Source organism: Phyllostomus hastatus, unplaced genomic scaffold (genome assembly GCF_019186645.2).
Source record: "Phyllostomus hastatus isolate PE091 unplaced genomic scaffold, TTU_PhHast_1.1 phas_contig_477, whole genome shotgun sequence".
NCBI lineage: Eukaryota > Metazoa > Chordata > Mammalia > Chiroptera > Phyllostomidae > Phyllostomus > Phyllostomus hastatus.
The window spans coordinates 4,310,281-4,327,009 of NW_025333889.1; the positions used below are offsets into that span (position 1 = coordinate 4,310,281).

At 42.5% G+C, this 16,729-nt stretch overlaps 1 protein-coding gene across 3 annotated transcripts in view; it reads right to left on the minus strand.

Annotated features, from left to right (window-relative positions):
• The window catches only part of GIGYF2 (GRB10 interacting GYF protein 2), a 108,667-nt gene that overhangs the window by 23,547 nt on the left and 68,391 nt on the right, over window positions 1-16,729 (minus strand). For all 3 annotated transcript variants that reach the window (XM_045845533.1, XM_045845532.1, XM_045845531.1), the window contains 7 exons: window positions 15,773-15,932; window positions 9,738-9,904; window positions 6,675-6,766; window positions 5,403-5,510; window positions 4,349-4,449; window positions 2,215-2,315; window positions 151-312 (listed from right to left, as the gene is read on the minus strand). In XM_045845533.1, coding sequence (XP_045701489.1) covers window positions 151-312; window positions 2,215-2,315; window positions 4,349-4,449; window positions 5,403-5,510; window positions 6,675-6,766; window positions 9,738-9,904; window positions 15,773-15,932 — 891 coding nt within the window. The remainder of the gene's footprint in view (window positions 1-150; window positions 313-2,214; window positions 2,316-4,348; window positions 4,450-5,402; window positions 5,511-6,674; window positions 6,767-9,737; window positions 9,905-15,772; window positions 15,933-16,729) is intronic.

The following is a 16,729-nucleotide window of genomic DNA, read 5'->3' on the forward strand; positions in this document are numbered from 1 at the left end:
GAGGCCCCAGCCCCAATCCTGCTGCTGACCTTGGATAAACCAGCTCACGGAGAGCGGCGACACCCGGCCGTGAGAAGACGGAGCGAGCGCGCTGCCCTGAGGCCCTCCTTCGGCACCAACCCCGAGGTCAGAGTTCCCAGAGGGAGGTACCTGCTTCCTTCGGGCAAGCTCTTCTTCCTCCAGCCTCTTCCTCTCTTCCTCCTGCTGTCTCCGAAGCATCTCCTCCTGCTGCCTCCGGAGTTCTTCTTGCCTCTTTCGCTCTTCCTCTTCCCGTTTCGCTCTCATTTCTGCTTCCCTTCTCTCCTGCTCTAGCTGTGAACACAGACAGAGAGCACTCTTAGACACCTGCGGCCACGCACGGGACACTCCGGCCTCCCCGACCAGTGCCGTGGGGAGGAGCCGGGATGCGCGCAGGCACCTCCACTGCCAGCGGCCGAGGAACCCACTCCGTGAGAGCTCTCGGAGGGCTCGACTCCGTCCCAGCGATCACCACCGTTCCGTGCTCTTCTAATTGAATGCACTCTCACCCCGCTTTTCCCCACCTCCTTGCCCTAAGCTGCCACTGCACCACATTTCCTAGAGGCAGAAGAGAAAGCAGCCGTGAGGAAGAGTAACGCCAGAATTTTGGGGGGCTGGGGGTGGCCATTCCTTTGCTCATTCCCACAAAAAGATTTTCCGATCAAAACCCTAACAATGGGACTACAGTATTACAACAGCAATTCTGTAAAGCCAGTGGTATGAAAAATTGTGTAATTCTTTAGAATTTGAAGACGAACCACTTGACAAATTCTATCCTTTGCAGTTCCGGAATACCAGTCCAACCCAGCACCCAGTCTGCGGTACCACTGCCACGAGCACAGCTGAGGCCTTCGTTTTCTCACCCACACTCCTGTGGGTGTCGTATCTGGTTCCCCAGAATAGTCCAGGCGTGCCCACGTGCCCCAGCTCAACACCTAACCTCCACCAAGAAAAAAATCGCACCCGGGCTCACATCTACACAGCCCCTCACCCAGAAGACGAACACCGCTGCAGCTCGGCACGGCCGGGGCGCGCAGGGCCGGCCTGCCCCCTCTCCCTGGGTGCCCTCTCGCATCACTTGCTCCTCACTCGCCCGAGGACCCAGGCCAGACCAAAGCCCTCAGCTGTTGCCTCCGCCAGCATGTCCTCCTGCATTTCTCAGTCTTTACACATGTTGTTTCCTTCAGCTGCAATTTAAATTTTACTTCTTCCTAATCTGTCAACCCAAAGCCCTTCAACTCGGTTGAATCCTACTGTCCTTCACGTGAAAGTTAGCTCAGATATCACCGTCCACAGAAAGTGCCACCAGTTCCTGATTCCCACCTCTCCAACTAGGCAGCCAGCCCACGTGCCTTCTTGTCCTGCTTGTCTGCGTGTCATTCCCCACCCCCAACACGCACACACATGTGTGTGACTGCAAGTTCCTACATTTCATCACCTATGCATTCCCAGCACAAAGGACTGGGGAACTAGGACACGTTCAAAAATCGTTTGAATTATGATCTCTCTTCTCTGCAGACAGATCCCCACCACGAGTCCTCCCCACTCTGGGCACTCTACGGACACTACCACAGGCTCAGAGGGTAAGACTGCATTACACATAAAACAGGAGCAAGTCGCTCAGAGGCCTGAGAACCGAGAAATCGTTAAGCGACACCAAGTGTTGGCAGACATCCTCTTCTGTCAAGCACTAAAGCCAAAGTTCAAGGCTCCAGTCCCCGCAGAAGACTGGAATGGGGCACGGGCCCTGACGGTATTGTCAAGCTTCTCAGCTGTGTGCCTGGGGACACCAGGAAATGTAAACAGACACCACTACAAAGATTCCAGTTGGCAACGCAAGCTGCAAACCAGAGGTCTAATAAGCCATGTAGCGGATATTTTCTTATGGTCTTAGTACATGTTAGCAAGTATTTCTACCATGAATAATGTAACTAAAATATACACATGACCATGATCATTAATGTGTCAGCCAACCAATCACTTTTAATTTAGTTTCACTTAAACTTGAAGATTTATTCTGTTCAACGTCTTTTTAGGGATATATTCATAGAACATAAATGTGCTCATACCAGCTGAGTAGCAATGAACTAAAAGGAGGGAAAAACACAGCTAGCTAGAGATACAGACATCGACAACCAGATGCCTGTGTGTCCTACGGCGGGAAAGGACGCATGGCTAGGGAGATGGCTTTCAGACCTTTGCAGCTTTGGCCTTCTCCATCTGCTGAAGCTGCTCCAGGGCAGGTCCCGGGGTCGGGGTATCCAGGGGAAGATCCCACACACTGCCACCTTCCCAAACTGTAAGACAACAACGGAAAAAGTGAGGGGTGTCAGAGCTCACACGCACGGTCACATATCCACGAGCATAACAAAGACCACTGTCGGTCTATCCCCAAGTGAGCTCCATCGTGTATGTCTGTTCTGTTTCCAAGTCACCCGAACTGCCCGTGGGCTCTAATTTACATCATCCTTCAACACACCCAGAGGGAAAGTAAGTACCAGACATTTACTGAGGAACTAATCTCACCCTCCAAAAGCCCTGTAAGACATCTGTTCACATCCTCCATTTTTACACACGAGCAAGCCTAAGGGTCAGAGGTGGTTCTGTAACATTCCCAAAGACATGGGGCAAGCACGTGGCCGTGCTAGGACTTACACCCTAGCCACTGCATCAGACCCCAAAGTCCACGGGATTTCCCGTAGCCTCACCGCCTCTCACTGCACCAGGTGGAGAACGGGACTGAAGAGGGGCATAGCTGTGGAACCAGAGAAAACTCAGTGGTTGCACAATACTGTGAATGTATTAAATGCCACTGAATTGTTCACTTAAGAACGGTTAATTTTGTGTAACATGAATCTCACTTTGATAAGAGGGGGAGAGAGAGAGAAGAAAGAAGTACACTGGAGCTGAGGGGGCCTCTGGAAAGGCTGAACAGGTCTCACAAAGGACACTGGGTCCTGCCAGCCTGAGACGGCCAGACGTGGAAGTCAACAAACAGGAAAAGGCTTTTGAGTCTGTTTTCCTGTTGCCAGCAAGGTTTGCTGACACCGCTTTCTGCATTCTCTACTGCCTGCATTCCTGTCCCAGTCTATGTATGGGCTATACATTACGGTCTACACAAAACCATGGAGTTTTTATAAAGAACCCTGACTGCATCATGCACAACAAAAGAAACTGTTTAATAAGGCACTCACAGTCGCCCCCAAGCCAGAGAAGAGTCTAACGCCCTATAAATGGCTACCAAGAAAACATACAGCGTGGGAAGTTGATGAGGGAGGATAACCACAGTCCCCAGGGTCAACGTTAGTCAGGGAACTATAGCCTGAATAGCTCAATGGCCCTAAGAAAAATCCATCTGCCCTGGCTGGCGTGGCTCAGTGGACTGAGGGCTGGCCTGTGAACCAAAGAATCGCCGGTCTGATTCCCAATCAGGGCACATGTCCAGGTACGGGTCAGGTCCCCAGTTGGGAGCTAGTGAGAGGGAACCAATCAATGTATCTCTTATATATTGCTGTTTGTCTCCCTCTCTACACAAGTAAATAAAATCTTACAAGTGTACAATTCAGCAATTTAAAAAAAAAAGGAAAAATCCATCAATGCGCATGGTTCCTGAGAATTTTTAATACACACACCGTAACCTCTCACAAGGACTGTCCATGGTTCCGGCCACCCCCTCTGCAGGCATCAGGTCTTCAGAAACAGAAGTGCTCCACCAACAGAGGCTTTAAAAATCCCAGTCCCAAATGTTCGAATATAATGGAAAAAACAAAACAAAACAAAACAAAAAACCCTAGAGAATGAGGTAAGATGTTCACTTCAAAGCAGGCTTTTTTCTTCCCAAAATTTCTGGGTACCTGCAGGGTTGGGCTATATGTCAACCCTTGACTCGGAGAAATAGACCATCATTACTTATGTTTTTGCTAAATGTATTTTTCACTCTGGCAGAAGAGGGAGAAAAAAACAATTTAAAAGACCTTTCCCAGTGGATTGAGCTCGGGCTGCGAACCAAAGTATCGCAGGTTCGATTCCCAGGCAGGGCACATGCCTGGGTTGCAGGCCAAGGCCCCCAGCAACCGCACATTGATGTGTCGCTCTCTCTCTCTCTCTTTGTTCCTCCCTTCCCTCTCTAAAAAATAAAATAAATAAAATCTTAAAAAAATGAAAAAACCTTTCCACACTGGACAGGGCAACATAAAAAAAGAGAGGCTGACTTCAAATTCAAGAAATGTATCTATTAAACAATTTGTAGCGAATCTGTAACAGTCTATTTTCAATACTGTCGGCCCTCTGTTGGGGTCCGTTTTGTCAAAGGGCTGGTCTGAGTCCGCACCTGCAGGCTGCGCGGCTGCCGGCTGCGGCTCCCAGATAGACCCCGTGTCTGGCACCGACATGGATCTAGTCACTGAGGAAATGACGTTCTGATCAGATAGTCTGCAAAAGGAAAATAAGAAAAAATTAACTTGTTGCTGCCATTTGCAAAAGTAAAGAGGAACTTTTACAGTATCTGCAGGTTTTCCAGGTTACCTGGCTAGAAAACTCCATTGCTTTTAACTAAATTATAACACTACCAAAGCATTTAGGAGAGGAACAGAGCAGCGCAATAATCCCACTCCGGACTCTTCAAGGTACTGGCACTCACTGATTTCCAAGTATGAGTATCCAGACGTTCTGGATCTTAAAAAATCCGGAACATCTCCATACGTCGCAGATGCATGTTATACAGAAAAAACCCCATGGACTATAAATCAAAAGGTCTGCATTTTAGCTCTTAGCCTCCAGAGTCCTGGTTTGCCCATCTGTAAAATGCAGACATTACCATCTAGCAGGATGGGTTATGGCTCAAAAGAGAAATGTAAAAGGTTCTAGTTAAACTGGACAATGAAGTTTTTAAGAGCAGTGACTGATATCTTTGCAAAAGATAAAATAAATACTACCCTGAATGATAATCTGAAACAGCAGAAATTGAACACTTCTAGTATAATTTTCTTTCCCTCTGAGCTACTTTAATAGCTTTTGGGTTCTGAAAAATTGTAACTTTGTGTGGCATTATTAGCATCTTCCTTGAGATAGCCAGCACAGGTGGAAACAAAATTAAACTTCCAGACCACAACTTTTTTGGTTGCTGGTTCCACCAGACTATGCTGATTCTCAAGTGTTACTCTTTGGTTATCATTCCAAATTTATCCTCTGAGTAAAAAGATCAAATAAATATTTTACCTACAGCCTAATTATTTTTTTAAAACTTATTCTGTTTTTACACACAACACCCCAGTTTTCTGTTGTGTGTGGGTATTTTGATACCTGAGTTCACACACACTAATACCCCCCCCCCAAACACACACACACACACACACACACTGAGGCATCATGGAATGACCACCAACCTCATCTTCAGCGCCTGGAACTGTTGCAGGAGGAGTGTCAACTGCTGCTGCTGCTGGGAAGACAGGGCTGCTTTCTGCTGCTGAGCCAAAACCTGTGCATACTGCTGTCTTCAGAAGGTAAAAGAAAATGTAACCTGTCTCTTCACACTGAGAAGGAGGGATGTGCTTCATCTACCATTCCCCCAAGACACCATCAGAAACAGCTATCAAATATATTTTTATGATTTTCCATGAGAATAATAGTCACAAATACTTCATTCTATAAAGAACTAAACCTATAAATGACATGCTTCTGAAAGGGAAAAAAATCGCAAAATATCAAATATTGGCTAATTCCTTCAAGATAATAGCCTTATATCAGAAAACAAGTTAAAACTCAAGTAGATTCAGTCCTGACTGGCGTGGCTCCGTGGACTGAACGCCAGCCTGCCAACTGAGGGGCTGCCGGGCTGGGGCCCGGGTCGAGGGCCTGGTGCCCAGCTGGGAGCATGCTGGCAGCAGCCAAGAGGCGGCCAATCGATGGTGTTTCTCTCCCTGTCTCCCTCCCTTCCCCTCTAAAAATAAATATTTTTAAAAGATGTAAATGGCTGTTTCTACATGAAGCACCCTTTGCAAAAATAAATCACCTGTATAAAAATTCTCCAATTTGTTTCAGCTTAGAAAACTTTAGGTTTGATTATCTTCCACTAAATCAGAGGTAGACAATTCTTTCTGCAAAGAGCCAGACAGAAAATGTTTTTGGCTTTGCAGACCATGTGCAATTACTCGATCCTGCCACCTCTGTCCAAAAAGGAGCCGCAGACAATACACAAGCGAGCATGGCTGTGGGCCAGTAAAACTCTGCTCATGAAAACAGGTAGCAGGCCGCCAACCTCTGCGCAGATGACAGCCAACGTTACCTCTTCTACGAAAAGGAACACACAACCTCGGTGATTCTGCCATCACTCCGCACCACTTCTGGCAGTATGAACCTCATTTCTTTTCTGTCCTCTCGTCTATGCTTTCTCTCTGTAGCGTTCCAAGTCGAGCCATGTATGAGGCACTTAGTTCTCAAAACGTCTACTGACCCTTGCTTTAGGAGCTACAGGGCTTACAAAATTAACAGTTATGTGCCATCTTCTGCAAATTGCTGGTATGTAAGAAAACCAAACTTAATGATAACATGCCATTAGCTGGGTGACTGAAGTACCCTAAAACTTAAGGTGAAACTTGTGAGCAGACGGCACCAAAAGGCCCTTCCGGGGCTGCAGCACCCCCCATTACTGCCCTTACTGTATTAAGAACTGCTGGTACTGCAGGTGCTGCATCTGGTATAAGGCCGTGAGTTCCTGCTGCCTGGTCAGTCGCTCCTGGTCCAACTCTCCCTGGGAGTGAAGAGATGAGGCAAAAAGCACCCTTGAATACACTGCAAAGAGTCTAAAAGCCATTTAGTACATTTATCTGAAAGCAAAATGAATCTCAGACCTTCACTTCCCACTCCATCGTTACAACCAGAATGATTAGCTATAAAAACCCCAGGCATCTGTAAAAACTAAACAGTGCCATCTAGTGGAGTACAGTGTGTCTGCTGCATTATGTGAGATTTCCTAAGTCAGGGGCAGGGTCCTCCTGGCAGCTGCCTCCTGCCATTCAAAGTGAATGCAGTACTGTACTCCAGTTACTCCTGTAACTAAAAAGTGTGTAATTCTCCAAATGTTAGAAGTAATTGATAAATTTTAAAATCACTAAAAGTTACAGAAACGGGGCAAACAGAAAGGAGTAAACTCATCTAAAGGCTAAAAGAAATGTTATGGTGGGAATTTAAAATGGCTCATGATAAACAGAGGGAGCCAATATGTAAGTATGTATTAAGATGATGACAAATTTTTAAACAGAAAACTGTTAACTCCCGACCAAAAATTAGGTTTTTCTACAGCCGTTAATAAGTTTTAAAAAATAAGCTGTAATAAAGCCCTGGTTTTTTTAACTTGTACTTCAAAGAATGTGGCAGAAACTGAACTTTGAAAAGCTAACGGTGGGGAATAATGGACAGTGTAAAACAACGAAAATACAGTAGTCCCCCCGTCCACAGTTTGACCTTCCGCAGTTTCAAGTACCTGTGCTCAACTGTGGACAAAAATATTAAATAAAAAACTCCAGAAATAAACCATTCCTAAGTTTTAAACTGTGCACCATTCTAAGCAGTTGTCACGCAACCTCGCACCGTGCCCCTCCATCGCCCCCGGGACACGAACCGCCCCGCTGCCCCGCGTGCCCACACTGCAGATGCACCCTCCAGTCCAGTCCCTCCGCAGTGTCTTAGTTATCAGATCAGTTGGGGAGCCATATTTACGCAACTTTTACTATAGTATATTGTTACAACTGTCCTATTTGATTAGTAGTTACTGTTGTTCATCTCTTACTGTGCCCAATTTATAAATTAAGCTTTATCATCAGTGTGTATGTATAGAAAAAAAACAAGAGTATACATAGGATTTGGTACTTTCTAAAGTTTCAGGCATCCACTGGGAGTCTTGGAATGTATCCCCAGCAGATAAGGAGGGACTGCTGTGAAAGTGTAAGGGTGGCACAGACCAGAGAGGCCAATCATCAGTGAATGTTTGTATCTTTATCGTAACACAGATTACAGTTTGGAATAAAACATCTGATATACAATTTCTTGGGCTAGGAATCATCTGAAATTCAGGGACATTTTTCTTTCTCATTAAATATTGAAGCTAGATAGAACCTACAATAAGGTAATTTAAATTTCTACATAAAAACAGGTTTCACGCTATATTCATCATCAAGGCGAATTCTCTTATCAGTGGGATTTTGGGCAAAGGCAGCAGCTGCCAGGAAGCAAAGCTCCCGAGGCTCTTCTCCTGGGGCGGGTCTGACGGAGGCTCAGCCCCGCGGCTGGCAGTCAGGGGGCGGCCTGGAGAAAGCACACGAAGCTCCAAGTAAGGAACCGGCAGCTCTGAGATGCACAAAATAAAAAAACTCATCCCATTTTCAGAGAAGGAAAATAAAGCTCAAACTTGGTATACAACTTAAATTTACATAAAGTAATACACAGTAAAGTATTCTTTGAATTTACAAAAACAAGATGTCAAGAAATAATTCTCCTCAGCCAGAAATATTCACTGCTCTCCAAACTACAGGTGGTCTCAACCCATCAGTGGGTTTGGAAATCAATTACTGGGTCAAGATCAGCATTTATGTATTTTTAAAAAAGAAGAACAGAAAATATGTGCATAACAAAATGTTTTGTGAAACGTTTCACATATACACACACAGAAAAAGTCTCATAAAATTCTGGGTTTGTTTGTTTTTTTTTAATTAGGAGCCATGGTCAAAAACGTCAGACAGGCGCTGTTTTCATCAATGGACTCCCCTGACCTCAGAGGCTGTATCTTATTCAGCCTCATCTCTTAAGAACCTATCCCAAGGCCTGGCATGGGTCCTCACACCTACAGCTGCTGAATAACTATGTCAGTGGTATTATCGCTGTAGAAATCCAGTGTCCACACTCAAGGTTTTTGACTATGGCTGCTTTTGGCTACAGCCAGCAACCAGACACTCCTACCTGGAGAAGGAAAAGTAAGGCACAGCTCCACAGCCCTCCAAGAGGAACTCTATGGGGAGAGGCTCAGGAGCAGCTGCAAAGGAGTACGATTTCCCGTTCAAAGGTACTCCAGGGCCACTATACAAGGGGGAGGGAGTTACATTATGATCCAGTTTTTAGTTACAATACCAGTAACTAATATAAAAAAAAAAGAAAAAGTCTTCAAAATACATTCCAACGCACTGAGAACTTCTTTATTAGGAACATTTGCTTGAAGGTAAACCTCAAATTTAGGGATTGTATGAGTCAGAAAGCAAGAGGCAAATGGAGGGGAAGAAAGGAGAACGTACATTCTAACTAAAAGCAACAAAGAACTCTAAGTCAACTGTGCTGAACCACAGAAGATGAGGTAAAAGCTCTGAAATGAGCTTAGAAGGTAAGGAGCCAGAACATGCAGGACCTGGTAGGTAGGTGGGCCAGGCTAAGATGTTCTTCATTCTATACCTGCTGGAGAGCCACTGGAGAGAGAGGGGAGAGGAGAAAGGGGAGGGGAGGGGAAGGGGAGAAAAGTGTGTGCATGTGTGTGTGGAAATGGGCACAGGTATCTGAGTTTTGAAAAGATCATTATAGATAGGTATGCGGTCTCCAATTAAGACCTTCCATTGCCTTTCAATTACTTTCAAATAACTACAGTTTTTCCCCATCAGATGCAACATGGGGTTTGTGTTTACAAAGAGAAGCAAGTGCTTCTGAGTCTAACGTGTTCTAGATGAGCTGAAGGTACTTACCATGTGAGGCGGCGGCGCTGGACCAGGAGAGAAGGGAACCCTTCCCCACATTTTCATGATATCACCAAGAGGCTGGAAGCTTTCATCACATGCTCTCTTCACCAATAAAGACATAGTAAAATAGCCCGCCTGAAACCATTCTGCCATCTCCTGATTATTGAAAGGACCTATAACAACACCAATTAAAACAGAAAGGCAATAAGAATTCTTTAAGGCTAAAGAGGGAAAAGTATTTTTCTGGGTTTGCTCCTCATCCAGAGGTAAAAACTTGTTTCAGATGGCATCTGTCAAATAATTTGTAAGATACCCTGGCTGGTGTAGCTGAGTGGATTGAGTGCCGGCCTGCAAAACCAAAGGGTTGCCAGTTCAATTCCCAGTCAGGGCACATGCCTGGGTTGCAGGCCAGAACCCTAGGAGGGGGCACTCAAGAGACAACCACACACTGATATTTCTTTCCCTCTCTTCCCCTCTAAGAATAAATAAATATTTTTAAAAAATAATAATTTGTAAGATAACCTAACTCCTCTCCAAGGATGATGAGCAGGCTTCTAACTAATAAAATACAGTAAAAGATTTTGAAATAATCTTCATGTCTACACATCCCAAATTCCCACCAGTGCTTTAATTATTTTAAGGAGTATAATTGTGTCCAACTCATTAAATGTCTACAATTCATTTGTCAGAAAAGTAAATAAAACTGAAAAGAGTGTGTTAAACTTTGTATCACACTTAATTGTAACTATTCTCTAAATGTTCTACAGTAAGAAATAATCAAATACTGTATACAAAAAAACTAATGTACTCTGCTCAGTGACCACTAATTCATTCATTCAGCATTTACTGAACACCAATCACGTAAGCCCAGGCAGTGGGGACACAGCAGTAAACAAGACAACGTCCTGGGTCTCCACTTCCGGGAAGATGCACCAGATGCGCTCTTTTCTGCCTCTCCTGCTAAACACAACTAAAAGCCCTGAATGCTATGTACAAAGCAAACAAAAGAGACTCTGAAAGGTGGAGTGAAGAAGGCAAACTGACAAGGGGTGTTGGGTTTTCATTTACCTCATATATCCCAGAACTCGGCAACAAGAAACACAACCCAACACACACAATTAAAAGCATCACCCAATTATATGCAGTCTATAAGAAAGTTATTTCAAATACACAAATACAGAAAGATATATCATGCAAACATTAATCAAAAGAAAGTTGGAGTGGCTATATTAATCTTTGACAAACCAGATGTCAAAGCAAAGAAAATTACAGAGACACAGACATTACATAATGATAAAGGGTCAAAACACACAGCCCTCGCAGCAGCGTGAGCACCACACAGCAAAGCTGCAAACCGTGTGAAGCAAACCCTGGTAGGTGCAAAGAGAAACAGAGAAATCCCAAGCACAGATGAAGACTTCAAACACCTCTCTCTCAGCAACTGACAGAACTAGACAGAAAACCAACAAGATGACACAACTCAACAGCACCATTAACCAAGAGGATCTAACTGACAGTATACTCCAAAGAGTGAAAAACACACATTCAAGTAACCACAGAACATAGAGCAAAATAAACTATATTCTAGGCCCTAAATTTCAGTTAAGTTTTTAAAAGTTAAAACCATATATACGGTGTTCTTCAACCACAACAGAATCCAAACAAAAATAATACACGGAAAGGTAACAGGAAAACACTTGGAAACTAAACAACACTTCTAAATATTCCATGGGTAAAAGTGGAAGTCTCAAGGAACATAACAAATACAAAAGAACACTGAACTAAATAAAAATATGTATATTCAATTTTGTGGTACACAGTTAAAGAAGTACTGAAAAAGAAATTTATAATACTAAATACTCACATTAAGAAAGAGGAAAAGCCTCAAATTCATAGTATAAGCTTTCACCTCAAGAGACTAGAAAAAGAGCAAAACACACCCGAAGACTCAGAAGTAAAGAAATCAGGAAGAGCAGAAACCAATAAAACTGAGAAGCAAACAGCGGTTAAAACCAACGGGACAAAGCTGGCTCCTCCCTGAGAAGACGAGTGACCGAACAAACGGAACAAACCTCGGGCGGGACTACAGAGGAAAGGGGAGCTGAACAAGTTACCGGTGTCGGGGCTGAAACAGAGGCTGTCCCTCTAGAGCCTGCACACACCGAAACAACAGTGGTAATAAGGGAATAAACATAGAAAGCTGACATATTAGATAAATGGACCAATTCATCAAAAAACAAACTACTGCACTTCACCCATATTAAATAGATAATTTAAATAGCCCTGTAACTATTAAGGATACTGAATTTGTAAATTCTTAGATTCTTGAAAAAGTCTCCAGAAAGTTTCCCTGGAGAATTCTGTCAAACATTTAAAGAAGCATTAACACCAATTCTAAACAATCTTTTCCAGAAAATAGAAGAGCACGTAATTCTCCATTCCTTTTATGATGCTAACATTACACTGATACCAAAACCAGAAAATAAGAGTAAAAAAACCCAAAAACACAACCTCAAAGCAACATTTATTAACACAGATCACAAAATCCTTGACGAAGTACTATCCAATAGGACTAAGCAATGCATAGAGAGAGCACACATCACGGCCAGTCTACTCCGAGGATGCAGAACGGATTCAACCGATGCAATCCACCATATTAACTATCTAAGAAAGAAAAACCACACGGTCAGTCAATAGGCGTAAAAAAAAGCATTTGACAAAATCCAACACCAAATCATGGTAAGAACGGCCAAAAAGACTGGGTACTTCAACTTCAACTTGATAGCATCTACAAACACCCAGCAGCTAACACTGCACCTAATTATAAAAGACCGAAGGTGCTGCCCCTAAGACAGAAACACAGGAAACACAGGCCAGTATGCCTGCTCTCACTCCTCTCACTCAACAGTGCTGGAATATGTGGTACAAGAGTGCAACAAAAATAAAAGATGTATGAATTAGAAATGAAAAACAAACTGTCCTTATCTGCAGATGGCAAATGTCTACGCAGAAAATCCCATGGAATCTAACGACAGTAAAAAACAACTCCTAGGGCTAACGAATGAGTGCAGCAAGGTCACAGAGTAAAGATGAACATCCAAAATTCGATTCTACTTAGGAGCAATGAAAACACAGACACTGAAATATTATAAAATTTGTAACTGCTCCAACAAAATCAAATACTTAGGTATGAATCTAATAAAACAGGTACCGAATCTATGCTGAAAAACTACAAAGCTGATAAAAGAAATCAAATATCAAAATAAATCGAGAGACAGCAAATCTGTCGATTAGAAGACCCAACATGGAAAAGATGCTGATTCTCTTCTAAAAAGTACTGAGATTTAATATAATTCCCATTAAAATCTCAGCAAGATTTTTGGTAAATACAGACAAGATTACTCTGAAATTTATATGAAAGGGAAAAAGGAACTAGACAAGCTAAAAACTTCTTTGAAAAAAAAAATAAACCAGGAGAAACCTGTCTACATGGTTACAAGCCCTCCACAGCTACAGTCATCAAGGCGGTGGTGTTGTGGAGAGAGAAACACAGAGACCAATGGACACAATAAGCGAGCCCAGAAATGGACCAACCCAAATATGCTCAAGGACATTTTCACAAAGTTGCAAAAGCCATCAAAGGAGGAAAGACAACCTTTTCAACAAACATATAAATTGGGGGAAGGTATGAAAAAAAAATCTTGGGATCTGAAGCTAGGCAAAGGCAGAGTTCTTAGACTTAATACCAAAACCACAGTCCATTAATAAAACTAATCAATGGACTTCAGTGAAATTTAATACTTTTGTTCTGTGAAAGGCCGTTGAGGATAAAGATACTGATTGGGAGAAAGCATCTGCAATCCACATATCTAACAAAGGACTAGTGTCTAGACTATATAAAGAACTCTCAAAAATAAAACACAATCCAATTAGAACATGAGCAAAAAACATGAAGAGCCCTGGCTGGTGTAGCTCAGTGGATTGAGTGAAGGCCTGCGAACCAAATGGTCAATGGTTCAATTCCCAATTAGGGCACTTGTCTGGGTAGCAGGCCAGGTCCACAGTAGGGGCTGGACGAGAGGCAACCGCACATTGAGTTTCTCTCCCTCTCTTTCCCTTTCTCTAAAAATAAATAAATCTAAAAAAAAAAATGAAGAGACATTTTAATGAAGAGTATAAATAGGCAAAAGGCACATAAAAAGGTGTTCAACATCTTTAGCCATTAGAAAAACGCAATTAAAAACTACCATGAAATATGACACACTTGTCAGAATGGCACAATTAAAAATAGCAACAAAATCATAAAATCTGGTAATGGGTGTAGAAAATCTGGATCATTAACCGATTGCTGGTGGGAATATAAAATAGTAGAGCCCTTCTGGAAACCAGTTTAGTGATTTCTTTAAAATACTGAACATATAATCACCATAAAACCCAGGAATTGTACTTGTAAACATATTTATCTCAGAAGACTGAAACTATGTTCACATAAAAACCTATCCATGAATGTTTAATAGCTTTATTATAATAGCCAAAATCTGGGAACACACCAGATGCTGTTTATGAGTGAAGCTAAACCATGATATGTCTGTATCGTGAAATACTAAATTAAAAGAAACAAACTACTGACATATGAAACAACCTGAATGAATCTCCAGAGACTCATGCTGAGTTAAAACATCAGCCCCAAAAGATAACATACTGTATGATTCAATTTATATAACATTCTTTAATATTCAGGTTACTCTCCTGAATTTTTTTTTAATTGATTCTAGAGAGAGGAGAAGGGGAAAAGGGAGAGAAATATCATCAGGTTGCCTCCCGCACATGTCGCAACTGGGGACTGAATCCGCGACCCAGGCATGTGCCCTGACCTGGAATCAAACCAGCAACCTTAACAGTTTGCAGGATGACGCCCAACCAAGCCCCAGCAGCCAGGGCCACATAATGACAAAATACAGAAATGGGGAACAAAAGATCAGTGGCTGCCAGGGGTTAAGGAAGAGGAGAAGGGGGAGTGGGTGGGAAGGGAATGACTGGTCTATAAAAGGGCAGCATGAGGGATCCCTGTTGAGATGGAAACACCCTGAATCTTGACTAAGTCAGTATTCTGGTTGTGACATTGTACTACAGTTTTGCAAGCAGTTCTCCCTGGGGGAAACTGGGTAAGGGGTATGTGGAATCTGTATTACTTCTAACAAGTGTATGTGAGGCAACAATTATTCTCTAAGTAAATTTAATTAAAACACACATCTGTATGCACTGTAAAGTACGTAAAACCCTGCTCTTACGTACTTTACATTTTACAGACCATGAACAAATACATGTAGTGCCAGGGAGAGACAGGCGCTGGGAAGAAGAATGAAGCAGGGTAAGGAGGCTGAGAGAGGAAAAGGAGTCATCGCATTGGAGAGAGGTCACTTGGTTAAACACGGTCATGAAACTGAAACTAAGACATTCAACAACCAATTTCAGGTTATTAGCAAAGATTTCGAAAGCAGAAATGAAGAATCAACAAATGATCTTCTCTCCCCATTCTAATTTAACTTCTGTGCCATACAAATGTTTTAAGAAATTAATTTATAACATGGTACTAACTCTCCTCAGACATCTTTAATAGTTTCTTTTACCATTTATATCAATTCTACTTTAGCAAAACATTAAACCACAGTCTTCCAAGAATGCTGCCATCACCTGCTTATGGAAAGAAGCCCGAAGTACAGAGAAGGTAAGCACACCTGCATAGCTAAGCAGTTGGGATGCCAGAATGAGGGGGGTCTCAGGAATCTTGCACATCACTATCATATTAGCATGATATTGTACCCCATATTCAAATTCTTTTCACTGCAGTCCCCGCCCCACACTGAATGATTTCAGTGATATGGGAGGAGCCTATAAAAATGCCTTCTATGTATATATATATATAAAGCCTATATAGCATTGACTCTTTTGCCCGACTATGAAAATTAACACTAGTTACCACCTTAAACTGGAGGTAAGGACAGACACTTCTGCCCTTAGAGCAGAACAGAACAGCCTACCTTGAATTTCTCCCTGAGGATCTTTGTAATACCACTTCTGCATGGCTTCGTGCATGGATGGAACCGAGACTCCCTTAGCTCTGTGTTCTTGCAGTTTCGACGCCAGTCTCTCATCATCCAGTGCACTGTCTTGGAGATAAGCCACCATCTTCTCGGCTTGCTAACAGAAAAACAAAAAATGGAAACATATGATCCTAAATTAATACTTGTACACATAAATATGCCTGCCTTTTAGGGACTATTTGATCTGTGAAAGACATGCAAGGAACACAGCAGGCGATGATTTAATTTTCCCAACAACACCACGGAACAGGCACCATCCCCATGTTACAGAGCAGTGAAAATTATTAAGCGAACTGAACTAAAATTACAACACAAACTGGTATAGATCAAAGCCCAGGCTTCTAATCAACAAACTAGTAAGAATACTTTTTAAAATTGATAAGCCATTGGTCAATCCTAAGTTGTATGAACTAAACCTGTAAAAGCATGTGTGTTAACAGAACAAAAGGCTCAATGAATACGATTACCAATAAAATCTTTTGCAAGCTGTACTAAGACGTTGCCCCCTTCCTTTATTTAGCATTTCCCACCCTGAAGAGAATTTCTCTTCAGCAAGCTGTCATTTACTTTGCACATAAACAACAGTATATACAATCTTAGGAAAATCTAGAACGTGAATAAGATGCTAATACCCTGGGAGTTTGACTGTTTTCCCTGTTATACTTTAGGCAAAAGACACAGTCACACACAGTACCTATCCACAGCTGCTTGTTTTAGCCATTTTTGGCATTCCATTAATTTCCAAAGAAAAAAGAAAAAAGAAAAGCAAACAGCTAAAGGCAACCTCAGAAGAGCAAAAAATAACCTGACATAACTACTACATAGCAGAAACTTAGAAGCATGAACTGATTTAAAAGACAACTACTCATACAAATATTAGACACAAAAACAACT